General features: G+C 39.7%; 1 protein-coding gene across 1 annotated transcript in view; it reads right to left on the bottom strand.

Annotated features, from left to right (window-relative positions):
* Positions 1 to 146: 146 nt before the first annotated feature.
* nxn (nucleoredoxin) overlaps positions 147 to 14,181 on the bottom strand; it is a 63,267-nt gene continuing 49,232 nt past the window's right edge. Inside the window, exons 2-8 of the mRNA XM_065281458.2 lie at positions 13,076 to 13,193; positions 10,203 to 10,336; positions 8,749 to 8,849; positions 6,521 to 6,627; positions 4,291 to 4,470; positions 4,065 to 4,189; positions 147 to 1,081 (exon numbers count right to left, since the gene is read on the bottom strand). Of these exons, the coding sequence (XP_065137530.1) occupies positions 899 to 1,081; positions 4,065 to 4,189; positions 4,291 to 4,470; positions 6,521 to 6,627; positions 8,749 to 8,849; positions 10,203 to 10,336; positions 13,076 to 13,193 (948 nt within the window). The 3' untranslated portion in view covers positions 147 to 898. The remainder of the gene's footprint in view (positions 1,082 to 4,064; positions 4,190 to 4,290; positions 4,471 to 6,520; positions 6,628 to 8,748; positions 8,850 to 10,202; positions 10,337 to 13,075; positions 13,194 to 14,181) is intronic.

Raw genomic sequence — 14,181 nt, 5'->3', positions numbered from 1 at the left:
GACGTTTACTAAAATAATTGTTGTTTTTCTCTGAAAGATGATAGATATATGCATCTCGGATTGCTTGAGGGTGAGTAAATCTACTGCTATATAGTAGGTATATTATTCATGACAAAGCCACAGGTAGACGTAAAAACATAACCAAGGAGAGATAGACACTGTGCTTTAATTGGCTACATTTAGCAACAAAGCTTTCAATTAAATGCTGTTTTTGTGCCTTCAAAAAGATCAGACCGCTTTTACACAGGGGACCTTCACAGAAAATCCACTTACATGTAACACGTCTGAGATGGGAACAGATCAGTCATTCAACAACATCAAATATCAACAAGAAATGGGCTAAGTCATTAAACCGCATAAAAAAACAGCGTTAGCTACACAAAGATATACAGTGCCTTTTGTACATGGATTTTACTTATCATCTTGTAATCATCAGCGCCCACAGAAGAGAATCACAGCCGTACAAAACATATGGCCACATAAAATGTGCATTATCTGTGGAAAAATAATAATAACTAAGCTATAAATGTTCAAAGCTTCCAATTCCTCAAATGATATTCAGGGATATAAGGAAACACTTATAACAGCAAGACAACGTTTTGTTCATCTGCAGCTGTAGCGTTGCATCTAATCTCTCAATGAAAAGACAATCAACATAATAAAAATCTGCATTACACTGTCGGCGCTGTAATAAATGCAAGGCACCACAGGCGGAGGCGGCCGCTTCGTGATGGAGGGGCACATATTAAAATGAGTAAAATGTCAATACAAAGTGGCTTCTTATTGAACAGTCTGATAGGAAGAGAAAGAGAGCACGCCTGGAGGTCAAGGGTCAGACGGAGGTTCAGAGAGCAGGGTGAGGGAATTTTAGTGCTGCTGTCCAGGACTTCACCCCACTTCATATGGGCTCTGGTTTGAGCTTCTCATCCAGAAAGTCACTAACAAACTGTTCTACCACACTCGGTGTGATCTCCTCCACGTCTTTAACATATTTAGCCCGAGCCGACATGTCCAGAATGGTGAGAAGTGGTGCGGCCTCAGGTAGGTTGGTGTAGTCCCGTAGTGAATCGGTCATATCGTCCTGTAAGAAGACAATTTAATTTTAACAACAAAAAGATGATAACTTGGGGAAAAAAATGTAACTTTCAATGATTTAGGGGCGGGGCTAAAACGGTGGATCGATGATCCACTGAAGCCACAGAGCATGGCCCCGCCCCTAAAACAATCGCTAACATTGAAATTTTGGTTTTTTACAAATAATTCTGAACATAGAAATGTGTAAAACTGTTTATTGGTGCAACTCCATAATTCTGAACTACACAGTTCACAGTCTTTGAAATACATTTCTAACAATTATGTGTTTTGAAACAATTTTCTGCAATGACTTTACACAGACTTAATTTCTTCTAATAATACAACTTTACTCATCAAATGTTTTAATTTTATTACAAATGATCATACATTTCTTATGTAATCCTTCTAAATAGTGAATTTATATGGTGAATTATATGATAACGACCCAATTTGGCGTTTACACTTTTGACCACAAGAGGACAGTATGACAACATTTTGAGTTTTAAATCTCAGTTGGTTCATTTTATGACTGGTTTCTAAACTATGAGCACAGCAGTAAATGGATTAAACCGCACAATCAGATCTCAGGCCTGTAAAAGAATCGCTATGCTCTTTTTGCTACCTAAAAAGGACAAGAATGCCATCAAAAAGTTTGTGACCTCAACTTTAAGTAATCCTGCGAACAGATGAAATGGAGGTTTATTGTTACATTACGGGTAATGACAGAGCATTTCACCAGTGGATGAATACAAATTGAACAGGCGAACCATAGTTAACTTTAACTACCAAAAGATACAATCACTGTTCCTGTAGCTCAGTATAGAATTGCATTAGCAGCGCAAAAGGTGGTGGGTTCAATCCCAGGGAACACACAAGCTAAAAATATACCTAAGTCACTTTGGATAAAAGTGTCTGACAAATGCATAAATATAAAAAATGTATTCAATACAAAATAGTTTATCTAAAGTAAGTAAATTATTTTTCCTGTAATACAATTCTTTTGAACTTTTGAAGCAAAAGGTTATGACTGGTGTCAAGCAATGTTTTAAATGACATTTTAAATGAATCATGGCATGTATGTTCATCACACAAAGCTATACTGCTTTAAAATACTTAAAATAGTACATGTGTAACAATGTGACTTTTTGGGATGCTTTTTGAATATTGACATAGGGTATTATGATTATTATTATATAATATAATAAAGGGTGATATTATTTTATGGGTAAACTATTCCTTTAAGAGTGGGACAAACAGTTTTTATTACCAAAAGGTGTTTTTCTTACATTATAAAGTATCTCACATAGGGTAACTGCACTGCTTCAGGATAGACAATGCCTGACAAAATCTGACATGCTGCTAAAAATCTTGCTGCTGGGATTTGTGCAAAATCCTCTCTTGTAAAAATCGTGAAGTGATAAAATCAGCAAAAGCCGTCCTTCAGAAGAAACAAACAGTGAGAAATGGAGTCTGTCAGTATAACCCTTCCAGGCTTTAAGATATGAAAAGATTACATCTCTTAGGCTGTCTGCCTCTTCATGGTTAGCCATGCATCATCTATTGTGTTGCAGCTAACCTTATGTAAACTGTTTCTCAACCTAGGGCCTTCACACACACACACACACACACACACACACACACACAACACACACACACACACACACACACACACACACACACACACACACACACACACACACACACACACACACACACACACACACACACACACACACACATATATATGCCGCCTGCAGCACTGAGCTCTGTATGCAGACAATAGGTCAGACTGTGGCTGCCTCCAGCTGCTAGCGTGATAAGGTCCAGTGTGTTTACCGAATTGCACCAAGCTCCACGATGTGAAGTTTATTCTGCCTATTGTGGGTCTGTAGCATTCCATAAGCATTAGCCATCTGCTCATGCAAGCAAAGATGAGACTCTCTGATTGGTTAGCCTAGCTACGAAAGGACTGTGCTGATTGGTTGTTTTTTTATAAAGCGCCGCAATAGACTCCTGGACATTAGGTTCGACTAATCACACACAGAAGACAAATAAAAGGCATCAGTGCAGTAACGTGCATCGTATTGCAGGGCTTAATGTGTCAATTATTAAAAGATCATTCCAGGTGAAATGAAATTTTAGGGTGTGTGACACCATCTGAGGCATGCTGCCTATTATTACACAAATTAATATAGACACATATGTCAGTTTGTTCCTGTAGCTCAATTGGTAGAGCATTACGCTTGCAACACAAAGATCATGTATACCTTAAATGCACTATATGTCGCTATTAAAATACATGGGGAACCCAACAATTCCACTATTTATTTTAATAATGCATATATTTACAGTGTACATGTATAAGCTATGCTTTTTCCTTGCAAATTGTCTTAAAGTCAACAGTGCATTATAGGTTTGTGTAGTGCAGAGGGTTCAGTCAGTCTTGGACATGTGTGGGGAATGCCTGAAACTCAAACCATGTCATAGCAATATGCCATTTTGAGGATCTGCCATATTTGGGCGTGCCACAAGCACGAACAATGAGCAGTGGCAACGTTAAAGTGAGAAAAGAAAGGAAGTGAGAAAAATTATTAAATGTGGCATCTTCATGATTAACCTAAAGTTTAAATGAGAAAATGTTATGGAAACGTTGGGTTTTCTCCCTAGTGACATGCAGAGTTGAAAGATAGAGACGATCGCGGGAGATGACAGAGATGGTAAAGGGCACAGCTGTTTTGGCCCCCTCTGGGTTAAAGATTTGTGCTACATGTGCTTGCCATTCATCCGGAGCTCCTCTTGTTTACCGCATGTACATGTTGATGAGAGCAAGCCGTTTCCCCACAGGATTGTTTTACACAAATATACAAAAACCGATGACACATCACACTTGTGTGTAAAAGCAAGCAAACACGAGATTGTGGCAAGAATGAAAGAGTTTCAAACTCCAAATCAGATCCAACTTACAAGTTTTGTTACACAAATAAACGTACCTCCCCAGCCACAAAAAACAGCAGTGGCGTCTCCTCTTCCTTGGCTTTGTATTTGGCCATTATCTTCTCAGCAATTGGCTGGATGAGCTCTTTAGCCGGCTCAAGCTCTCCCTCTTCCTCTGCGTCTGAAACAAAACACTTTAAATTACATTTTTTATAACATTCATTATGTTTGTCCACTGGAGCATCCCTTTAAGACGACACAGCAAGAATTAACATAGCTCACCCACAAACAGCACCAGACAGGGCCCTTCGTGAAGCTGCACGGCATTTGATTCGCTGAGCTCCTGTACGGGTCTCGGGTGCCACGGGAAAAGCTGACACTCGGGGTCGTTGAGAATCTCCACCCGGCCCTGTCGCGTGATCATGTGACCCTCTGTGTCCAGCAGGATCAGTGTGGGAATACCTGAAGTGTACAAAGATATACACAATCCTCACATCAGTCCTTCCAAAAGTTTTTTTGTGATTGTTGCGGGCAAAAATCCTTGATCTTGGGGCACGTTTTCTTAAAAAATGCGATGGAATATGCAGAATATTTAAATGTGGTGAAATTGCGGGAACTTTTTAGTGATGTTCATGTCACATAATCGCGTCACTTCATAACGTTCCCATGCCGCTTGTGTAAAGTAAATGCAACATTTTTTAACTTTCTGCTAAGATATATGTGATTTTGCTACGAAAATGCGTGGGTTATGAAATCATGCAAGCCCCGCATATTTTGCGCACGGAAATCTGCAATTTATGCTGCGAAAGTGCGGCGTATTTGAAAAAATGCGGACTCTGATTAAATATGCGGACTTTGGCTGATTATGGGTTAAATCATGCGATCGCATAATCGCGTTTTTCTGGAGGGACTGTCACATCTCAGCACGACACAATAAAAGACTGAAATGTTTGGGCTGGACAGAAACTCAACGTGTAAGTAATCATTTAATGCTGGGTAGTCCCGCCCACACTGCATTCTCATTGGATCAAAATCCCCCACATAGCTAATTATTAAACATTAAATATGTTCTGATTGGCTGCCATTTTGTCACACATTTCGCTTGGCTTTCTTGAGTAACATTACCATAAACTGGTTAGGATATGAAGGTCTAGTAAATTTACCATTTTACTATTGTAGCTTAAAGGTGACATAGAATGATTGAACGGGGTACTTATCCTTGTTTTGTGATGTGACATGTAGACAAAAATTTTTCTGTTTGGGTCTGTAATGCCTTAGAAGCTTCCTAAAAACCTCTCTCAGATAGCTCTATTAGGGTGGAGGATTTTAAACAAGTGGTTTTGCACCTATTTGGCTCCCCCTACTGGCTTAACTTGCAATCTCATTACTGATTGGCTGACTTTGCTGCCATTTAAAAAATGTAGCCAATTATTTTAAAGTGGAGGGGCAGGGAGATGCCTGTGATGTCATAAGCATCAGTTTTTCATATTGGGACGTTTTCTGGCTGACATTTCTAAAAGAGGAATTTCTATGAGACTGAGATGTTTAGCATGTCTAGCACTTTTTGTATGTTCGTGAATGCGGTTAGACTACCATTATTCAACAAAGCCAAGGTAAAAATGGTTTTTCATTCTCTGGCCCCTTTAATTAGTGTGCATTGCTCTAACAACACAAATGTAATGGGTTTGATCCCAGAGATACTAATAAAAAATGTATAGATTGAATGCACTGCAAATCGCTTTGTATAAAAGCGTTTGTCAAATACATAAATGTAAGATTCACACCTACAGTTTACATAATAAATTCGTAATAAGCACATTTTCATTAGTTTTCATTTATATAACTTTTCATATAAGGTTAGGTAGGTGGCGTAAGTGAGGCTAATCAGTGGCGTTCATCTGCATAAAGGTCTTACACTCTTAAAGCATCACATCCATACTTTAACCACAAAGACAAAACCTCAAATGTCATGTGGTCACTAATCCCTCCGTATGGCCATACAAACATAACTCCTCTTTTGAGATAGAAATCTGCTTGCTGTATTAGTGGCCTTATCAGACACACACACATAGACTTAAGGCTGTAGGAAGTGTAGTATCATCCCATCCAAGAAAAATTCCACACATTCCAGGCAGGATCGGCCAAAAGCCAGGTCTTTCCCACTTGGTACCATGAAGAAGACAGCATGATAAAGGGAGATATGGACATCACCGCTTACGTTTTTGCCAGACGGATGCTTAGGTAGTTAGATACGCTCTTCATTTGCAGCATTTACAAACAAAATTGTTACTTCTGTTTACTTCTCGGAGAGAGAGGTAAGGGAACAGTAAGAGTAAAGTAAACTTGACAAGCTGCCCACATTCCTGAGGTCTGACAGCTCAGTTTGCAGTTCCTGGCGGTTTCTGCAGCACTCAGCGATGGCCAAAGTGACATCCAACCACATACAGTTATATCAAACAACATTCCTCCTGGAGACACTTCCACCTGAGCCAAAACAAGTTGACAGACGTACCTTGGATTCCATAGAGTCTGTTGAGCCGTGACCTTCTGGCTTCATCTGTGTATGGAACCGCCAACCACGGCATCTCGCTGAAATACTGTGTGAACGACTCTTCTGACCTACATAAGAAGACACAACAGATCTCAGCACAGTGTGTGTGTGGAAAAACCTGTGTAGGGGGAATTCACCAAGAATGAACCGTGTCTGGTGATATAATTTATTTGCACGTGCTGTCTAAAGACATAATGCAGACCAGGTAACGGCAGCTAAATTGTGACCTTAAAGGAAAACACCACCGTTTTTCAATATTTACTATGTTCTTACCTCAGGTTAGATGAGTTAATACATACCTATCTTTTTTCAATGTGTGCACTTAATCTTTGTACAACGTGTTGTGAATATGTTAGCATTAGCCTAGCCCCATTAATTCCTTAGGATCCAAACAGGGATGAATTTAGAAGCCACCAAACACTTCCATGTTTCCCTATTGAAAGACTCTTACATGAGTAGTTACACGAGTAAGTATGGTGGCACAAAATAAAAAGTGGCGATTTTTAAAGGAAGTGTTTGGTGGCTTCTAAATTTATCCCGGTTTGGATCCTAAGGAATGAATTGGGCTAGGCTAAATACTTATAAACATATTTATGACGCGCTGTACAAAGATTAAGTGCACGCATTGAAAAACGATAGGTATGTATTAACTTGTCTAAGTAAAGGTAAGAATATCGTAAATTATTGAAAAACGGTGGTGTTTTCCTTTAAAGTTGCAACATGTAACTTTTAGTAGGATTTCTTGACAAAAAATGGGATATAATATGTATAACTATATTATCAGTGGTGTATAAAGACTGTACTGTATTTTTTTAATTACATTAGAATTAACCTTTTTTGTCGACAAACACCACAATTTTTCTTACATGAAGTCGCCACCTTGTTTTTACTGTTCACAAGAACGCGTTTTGTTCCTACGTTTTCGCAGACGATGACATGTTTGTCCTGTGGCAGCTAATGTAGCTTTTCATTCAATTTTAAAATTGAGGTTGGTTGCAATTCCCAATCTTACAGCTAGATGCCACTAAAAACCACACATTAAAAACATTTAAAGTGCTCAAAGCTACATTGTATCTGATTTCCATGGGAATGCAACGTATCAATAATAAGGTTAAAATATATATGTTTTTTATTAATTGTTAATATAAATAAATGTGCTTTTATAGCTTCGCCATGTTGAGACCTGTATTAAAAGATAACATGACGGCATTTCATTATAAAATCATGGAATGGCATGAGGTGCGAAAGCCACGAGAAATAATTCCTATTTAGTGGCGCTCCCGAGCCCGATTTATAGTCGAGCGTAAGCTCTATGCCGTAGGTACGCCGTAGGTTATCCGTAGCCTGTGCGTAGCCTGAAGTGCACTTTGCAAAATTTTTAACAACGCGTCAGTTCTACGTGGACTGCAAGCCCTGTGATTTGTCCACCAGAACCCCTCCAGTCAGGTAAAAAAACGGCGTCATATGTATTTCCGTTTGCGACCGAGAAAACAAAGATGAGCCAAGTTGGGGAGTGATTTAACTTAAACTGCAACAAATGTCGCTGCTTATTTACTTCCATCATTGCTGGTCTTCTCAAATCATACACAAGTTGCTGTTTCTTCTTCGTCTGTGGGTAATCTTGCCAAGCTTCTTCTTCTTTGACGGCCGTGCTGCTACTGTGGTTACACGCGTGGATACTGTCTACCAGCGGTAGGCGCGTGTGTTTGCACGTCAACGCGGACGACGACGCAAAAGTATAAATGAAAACCGACGCGGAACCTACGCCGTAGGACCTACGTACAACTATAACGAGCCCTTAATAGTAACGATTCTCTCCGACCAATCAGTGATCGGCAGTGTTACACATCGCGTTTTAGTATCGCTATGTTCTCTTGGAACCTCAACTGTGGTGGTACTAAAAATAGTACCCAGGTACTGTACACAGTGGAAACCCTTCAAAAGTAAGTCGTACCGTACTATACAATGAAAAAACATAGGTGAATTATTCCTTTAATTACACATTGTAGATCACGCAATCTATAATTATGATAATTTACATATAAAGACGACATGTTTCTGCAATGAACACAATTTTACCATATTTAGTGCCTGGCTGAACTGGTTTTTGGGTGGTTTGACACCTACAAGTATCATCTACATATAAAATAACATGTGTACAAGCATGAACTTGTATGTGTGCGTCTCACCTATCAGCACTGACGAACACAATCTCGAACTTGTGTCCTGATTCTTTCACTTTTCGGTAAGATTCCACCAACACTCGGGTTAGACTGCGGCACGGGGGACACTGCGGGAGAACGCACACACATTCACAAATGCATACATAAGTAATGACGTGATCTCCTAAAGGATTTCTGATAATAAACAGCAGCACTTAGCGGCCCCGGAGCACTTCATATTGCTCTCCCTGCAGTTCGGCAAGAAAAAATAAATATAACAAATGTAACTAGGGGCTAGAAAAGCTTTTAAACATACTCATCCTTTCTTTAATGGCTTTCCAGTGCTACACATAGTCGAGATGCTTCACTCTGCGCTCTTTAAGAGACTCTTATCTTGCATAACCATTGCTGAATATTGCCATAAAGTCTGAATTAAATTAACAGCTCATTCATATGTGACCATTATGTTTATATTGATTTCAGTCTTTACATTATGAAGGTAATCACAAAAATACTTCTTTAGCGGGTTTTCACAGGCAGGGTGGCACATATAGCGGCAATCATAGGCAAAAAATTAACGTGGTAGGGCCATTGACGTATCTCACTTATCCGGCATCCAATCAGATTTCAGTCTGTAGGCAGTCCTCCTAACAAGACCCTGACTAAAATTCAGCTGTTATCTTTTCTTTAGCTCTGTATGTTTGTGTATGTCTCTAAAAAAGAGGACAATGGCTCTCTGTACAAAGCCACAAAGCTACAAGGCATTCCCCTTTTTCCCTGAGGTTATCCGAGGTTGTGTTTAAAATGGGGAAAACAAAGCTTAACTAAATCAACGGCATAACAATACCACCCTACTGGCACCCATTTGCATTTTAATGTAACTTTAATAGAGCTTCGCTTTACGCTGGTTAGGAGTAAGGAATGTGGTCCTGGAACAATAAACTGAAATATATAGCCTGGTTTTATGGCTCATCTTTACAATTTGTCTGGTTTGGAAACAGAGGAGACTGGAAAAACAAGATCGTGCCGCTGTGGGCTGGCACAGGCAGTGCCCTGGGACGGCTGAATCTAAATCTAAACGTTGCTAGTCAAGAAACGGTTTCACTGTCAATGTGAACGAGTGCGTCATGTGTTGGCCTGAGTTTACAGGGTGAGGAAATGACTTTTATAGTGGGAAATAACAGGGTGTCTGTGGAAAAGTTTTCATATGGTGGGAAGCCCAAAAGAAACAGTGGTGCCCACAGTAACACCCTTGCCCATCACTGGATTGCTATCAGCCTGATCTACCGCTGCCATTTTGGAGGAGAGCCACGACAATTGGTATGTCTCTAAACACACACACATATACAGATTTAACAAACCCAATCTAAACAGGAGCATACCACAATCCAAAAGCACAATACCATACCCGAAACGTTTGGCAGACGTTTTTGTATACAAATGATGGCTAGGTTGGAAACACACACACACGTTGAACTCACCCAATGTGCAGAGAAGTAAACCCCCACGTAGGATCCCTCCAGGACACTGCTGTCTGCTGTCTGTCGGTTGTTCCTGAGCAAGGGTCCAGCCACCACCTCCGCAAAGGGCTTCGGCCCCCAGGGGAACTCCAGACCTGCGGGACACGACAAGAACAGAGGCATGACTATCATTACTGTCACACAATCCTCCATTCACTGCCGGCACATGCATGTGTCATTCATATATTTATAATCCACTTGTGCCTCTGTATGCCAAAAGCACATGGCATAACAAACTAAAACAAACGACTGTCGCCAATGGGAGCAGATGTAAATTCTGGTTATAATCCGTTTCCCACAATGCACCAGATGTAACGCCGGGCAACGTTTGTTCTGTTTGTTTCTAACGAAATGGATGAAGAATCGTGTTTAAAAGATTTAGCAAAATGAATTTCAAACCTGAACGAGAAACACAGACTATAGAAGAAAAATGAATGCATGCCACAGCACCCCTTGTGGAAACGGTGAGAATGCAACATAATTCAAATGCAACAAGTCAGAGACTGTAACTGTGTTCACACCAGCCGTGTTTGAGGCGTCAAAATCGCTTCTTCTGCATGTAGTTTGCCACTTGAACAGTCTGAGGTTACTCGCTTCATTCATGTGTGAAAGACGCGTGAAATTCTAGTTTTCGAGACTTTCACGCAGAAATTCGCATCATGGGAGGGGCTTTTGCGACCCCGATCGCTTTCTGAAATCACGTCACTACTAGAGCAAGCTCCTGATTGGTTAACGCGGTGCGTTTTTCCGCCAAAGTTAAAATTTTTCAACTTGCGCGTTTCCCGCGGCAACATGCGAATGAGGCTGAATCGCCTCATTCGCGCCGCGAGAACTCTAGACGCGCGTCAAGAAATATGGAGGTAGTGTCCGTAACGTCACTTATAGGTTTGTGAAGAGCTTTTTTTAAGCCAGTAGTTGGCGGAGCCTGCCGTCGCCATCTTGGCCACTTGTCACCACAAATCACTTGCGGATAACTGATGTGTACATTTTTCCTGTATTTTCTGTTTGTATATTAATAAAAAGAGAGAAAATTAAAATGTAAAGGGTTTAAGCACTGCATAAAATGACTTTCTTTTAATATTTTATATTTGTTTTGTCTTGTTTTCAGTAAAAAGATCTAAAAATTATTAAATAAAGATGTGTTTTCTTGATAAGCAAAATGATCTAGGAAAATAATTCTAGTTTTTAGACAAAAAATATCAAATTTAAGCGAATTTTTGCTTAATACAAGCATAAAAAATCTGCCAATTGAATAGGAAAAATTTTCTTGAATTACGCGTTTATGAAAAAAGTAAACTTATTTCAAGAAATTTTTTCTTATTCCATTGGCAGAAATTTTTGCTTTAAGCACTACTTTACTTAAAGTTTATATTTTTGGCCTAAAAACTAGACTTATTTTCCTAGGTGATTTTGCATATCAGGAAAATACATCTTAATTTAATTTTTTTAATTTTTTTACTATAAACAAGACAAAAATACTACTTAATGGTGCGTTTTGGGAATTTCTACAGAAGACATGTCTCAGTGCACTTGACAATGGGATTGAGACACACCCATTGTTTCAGGTCCAACGCTGAAGGCTCAAAAGAGGATCAAGAGAGGTCTTTATATAAGGATGGTTCTTTGTTATATGGTTCATTAGCTGAATTGGGCACAAAGCACAAAGAGTTGTTGCTGCTGTGGTTTTAAACTCCCACACATTCAGCCAGAGGCCCATTTACACTGCGGCTTCTGAACCATCTCCTGTACTGACAAATGTTTACATGTTCACATGCAAACACAATCCCACACGCATGCCGCATATTCTGTTCTCACACGCTTTTAAACAAAAACTCCCAGTTAAGCCTCCGTGTCATCACGTCAAGTCATCAATCTGCGTGCCAGTGTTTTTCAGTGGAAGTTGTGCTTCATGAACCACAGACTTAATTTGTTCCCAGTTCTGACGGGGAGCCATTAAGCTGGGAAGGGGGAGGAACAACTGTCATGCTGATTCCATGGCACATTGCATCACGAACTGTCAAAAATCAAGGAGCCGTGTGCTATCGAATGCAAAGAGGTATTCAAATACGGTTACTGTTTAGATAGGTGAAGGGGATTGAAGGACAGTCATGCAATGGGATACCAAGTTAAACCAAGTTAGACATCTAGGATAAAACAAGGCAAAGTTATCGGATGTCATAAGGAGCTCTTATTATAATAATACCACCCCTTAATCTGCACTTTCCAACAACAGCACTCCCATTTAGTGCAGAGAGAGAGAACGAGAGAAAATAATTCACAGCACAATTGAGTTTCAATTTCAACAAACCACCATCATTGTGATCAGTGTTTGCACTTCATCTGCTCATTTGCATTTTAAAGGACACACCCCAAAACTGCACATTTTTGCACACACCTACAAAGTGGCAATTTTAACATGTTATAATAAATTATTTATATGGTATTTTGATCTAAAACTTCCCATATGTGCTCTGGGGACACCAAAGATTTATTTGACATCTTAAAAAAGCCTTATGACATGGCCCCTTTAACTTAAATATTAACTAATGACTCTTTTGCCAGGCATACTATATAACTAAACCCCCATAGCCTGCTTTTAATCATGCTGGACTGGATCTGTGTATGCTGAAAGCTTTTGGTAAATCTTGTTTCCATTTTTCATGATCATTTTATAAATCCAGTCGATTCCGTTTCTCCATCCACACCCTGACATGCTCATCTTGAATCAACAGTCTGAATACCTATCAATCTTTCAATCAGTTATGCATTGGGCTTGTAAATCTGAAATGTGTTATACAGATAAACTGAATGGAGAAGAAAAGGAAAACCGGTACCTTTTGGGTCATCTCGCACCACCAGCAGACCATTTCGACATACCACCTTCCCCGTAGCTGCGTCGATGAACACCAAAGAGGGAATACTGGTCACTTTGTACTTGTTCCATAGTTTCATCTACAAACAGAAAAAGCAAAGATATTGACCGAGACTTAGAAAAAAGAAACTTAATGTGGTTTTGGCCCCCCCAAAAAAAGTTTAGAGGGATTATGTAATGCTGTCGCTCCACATACAAAATGTAAAGGTCATTTAAGCTCCAATAATCTTTTTTAAAATCAATTGTCTTCTTAACTATCAGTGATGCAGTCACTAACTTCTCATACTTACAAAAACTAACTTGTGAGGCTTAAATATAGACTACAAAACAAGCGGGCTAGTTTAAACGGCTTCCACTACCTCTGAAGAATAAAGAGACTTGCAAATGTGGCGAAATGAATTAAGTGCTAGCTGCAGCTGAGACGAGACGGTTGGAAATGAAGCGAGGGCCAGAATCAAACAGCTACAGGCCCGATTCGACTTTAAAGAGACATCTGAGCATCTGACGAAATTCGAGGGAAGCGGCGTTTCTTTGTGCTGCCTCTCAAACCGCAGCGCACGGGCTAAAAAGCCAACGATTAAACGCTCGCTCGACAAAGACGTTCGCTTGTGTGTAGTCTCGCGGCTGCCGCATTCATCCTCTGCCGGCGAGAACGAACCTGGTAAATTATTCAGGATGTGGACTTGTGAAGGTGTAAGGGATAAAAGGCGACTGTGAAAGTAAACTACAGTAACTGCGGCTGACTGATGTGAAACATGTACCGCATGAAACGCAGGTACTACGGACATGAATGATTCAACAAAACTGTACTTTTTTCAGGTATCTGAGAGAGGTTTTATAGACATGAATTGTGGATTTTGACAGAAACTAGGGACTGATAATAGATTTATTTAAGAGATTACATTGCCAAACCTTGAATCACACCTTAATATCAACTGTGAAAAATTGGAATAAAGATAATTCAGCAGTTAAGCAAGGCTGGGCAATAATGACCAAAATTTATATCTCTGTAATTTTGGGATGAATGTCGATATGCTATAAATTTCTTTGTATTTAAGTGGAATTTTT

The sequence above is a fragment of the Paramisgurnus dabryanus genome, chromosome 8 (assembly GCF_030506205.2).
Source record: "Paramisgurnus dabryanus chromosome 8, PD_genome_1.1, whole genome shotgun sequence".
Lineage (NCBI taxonomy): Eukaryota > Metazoa > Chordata > Actinopteri > Cypriniformes > Cobitidae > Paramisgurnus > Paramisgurnus dabryanus.
This window is presented reverse-complemented; position numbering and strand designations above follow the sequence as displayed.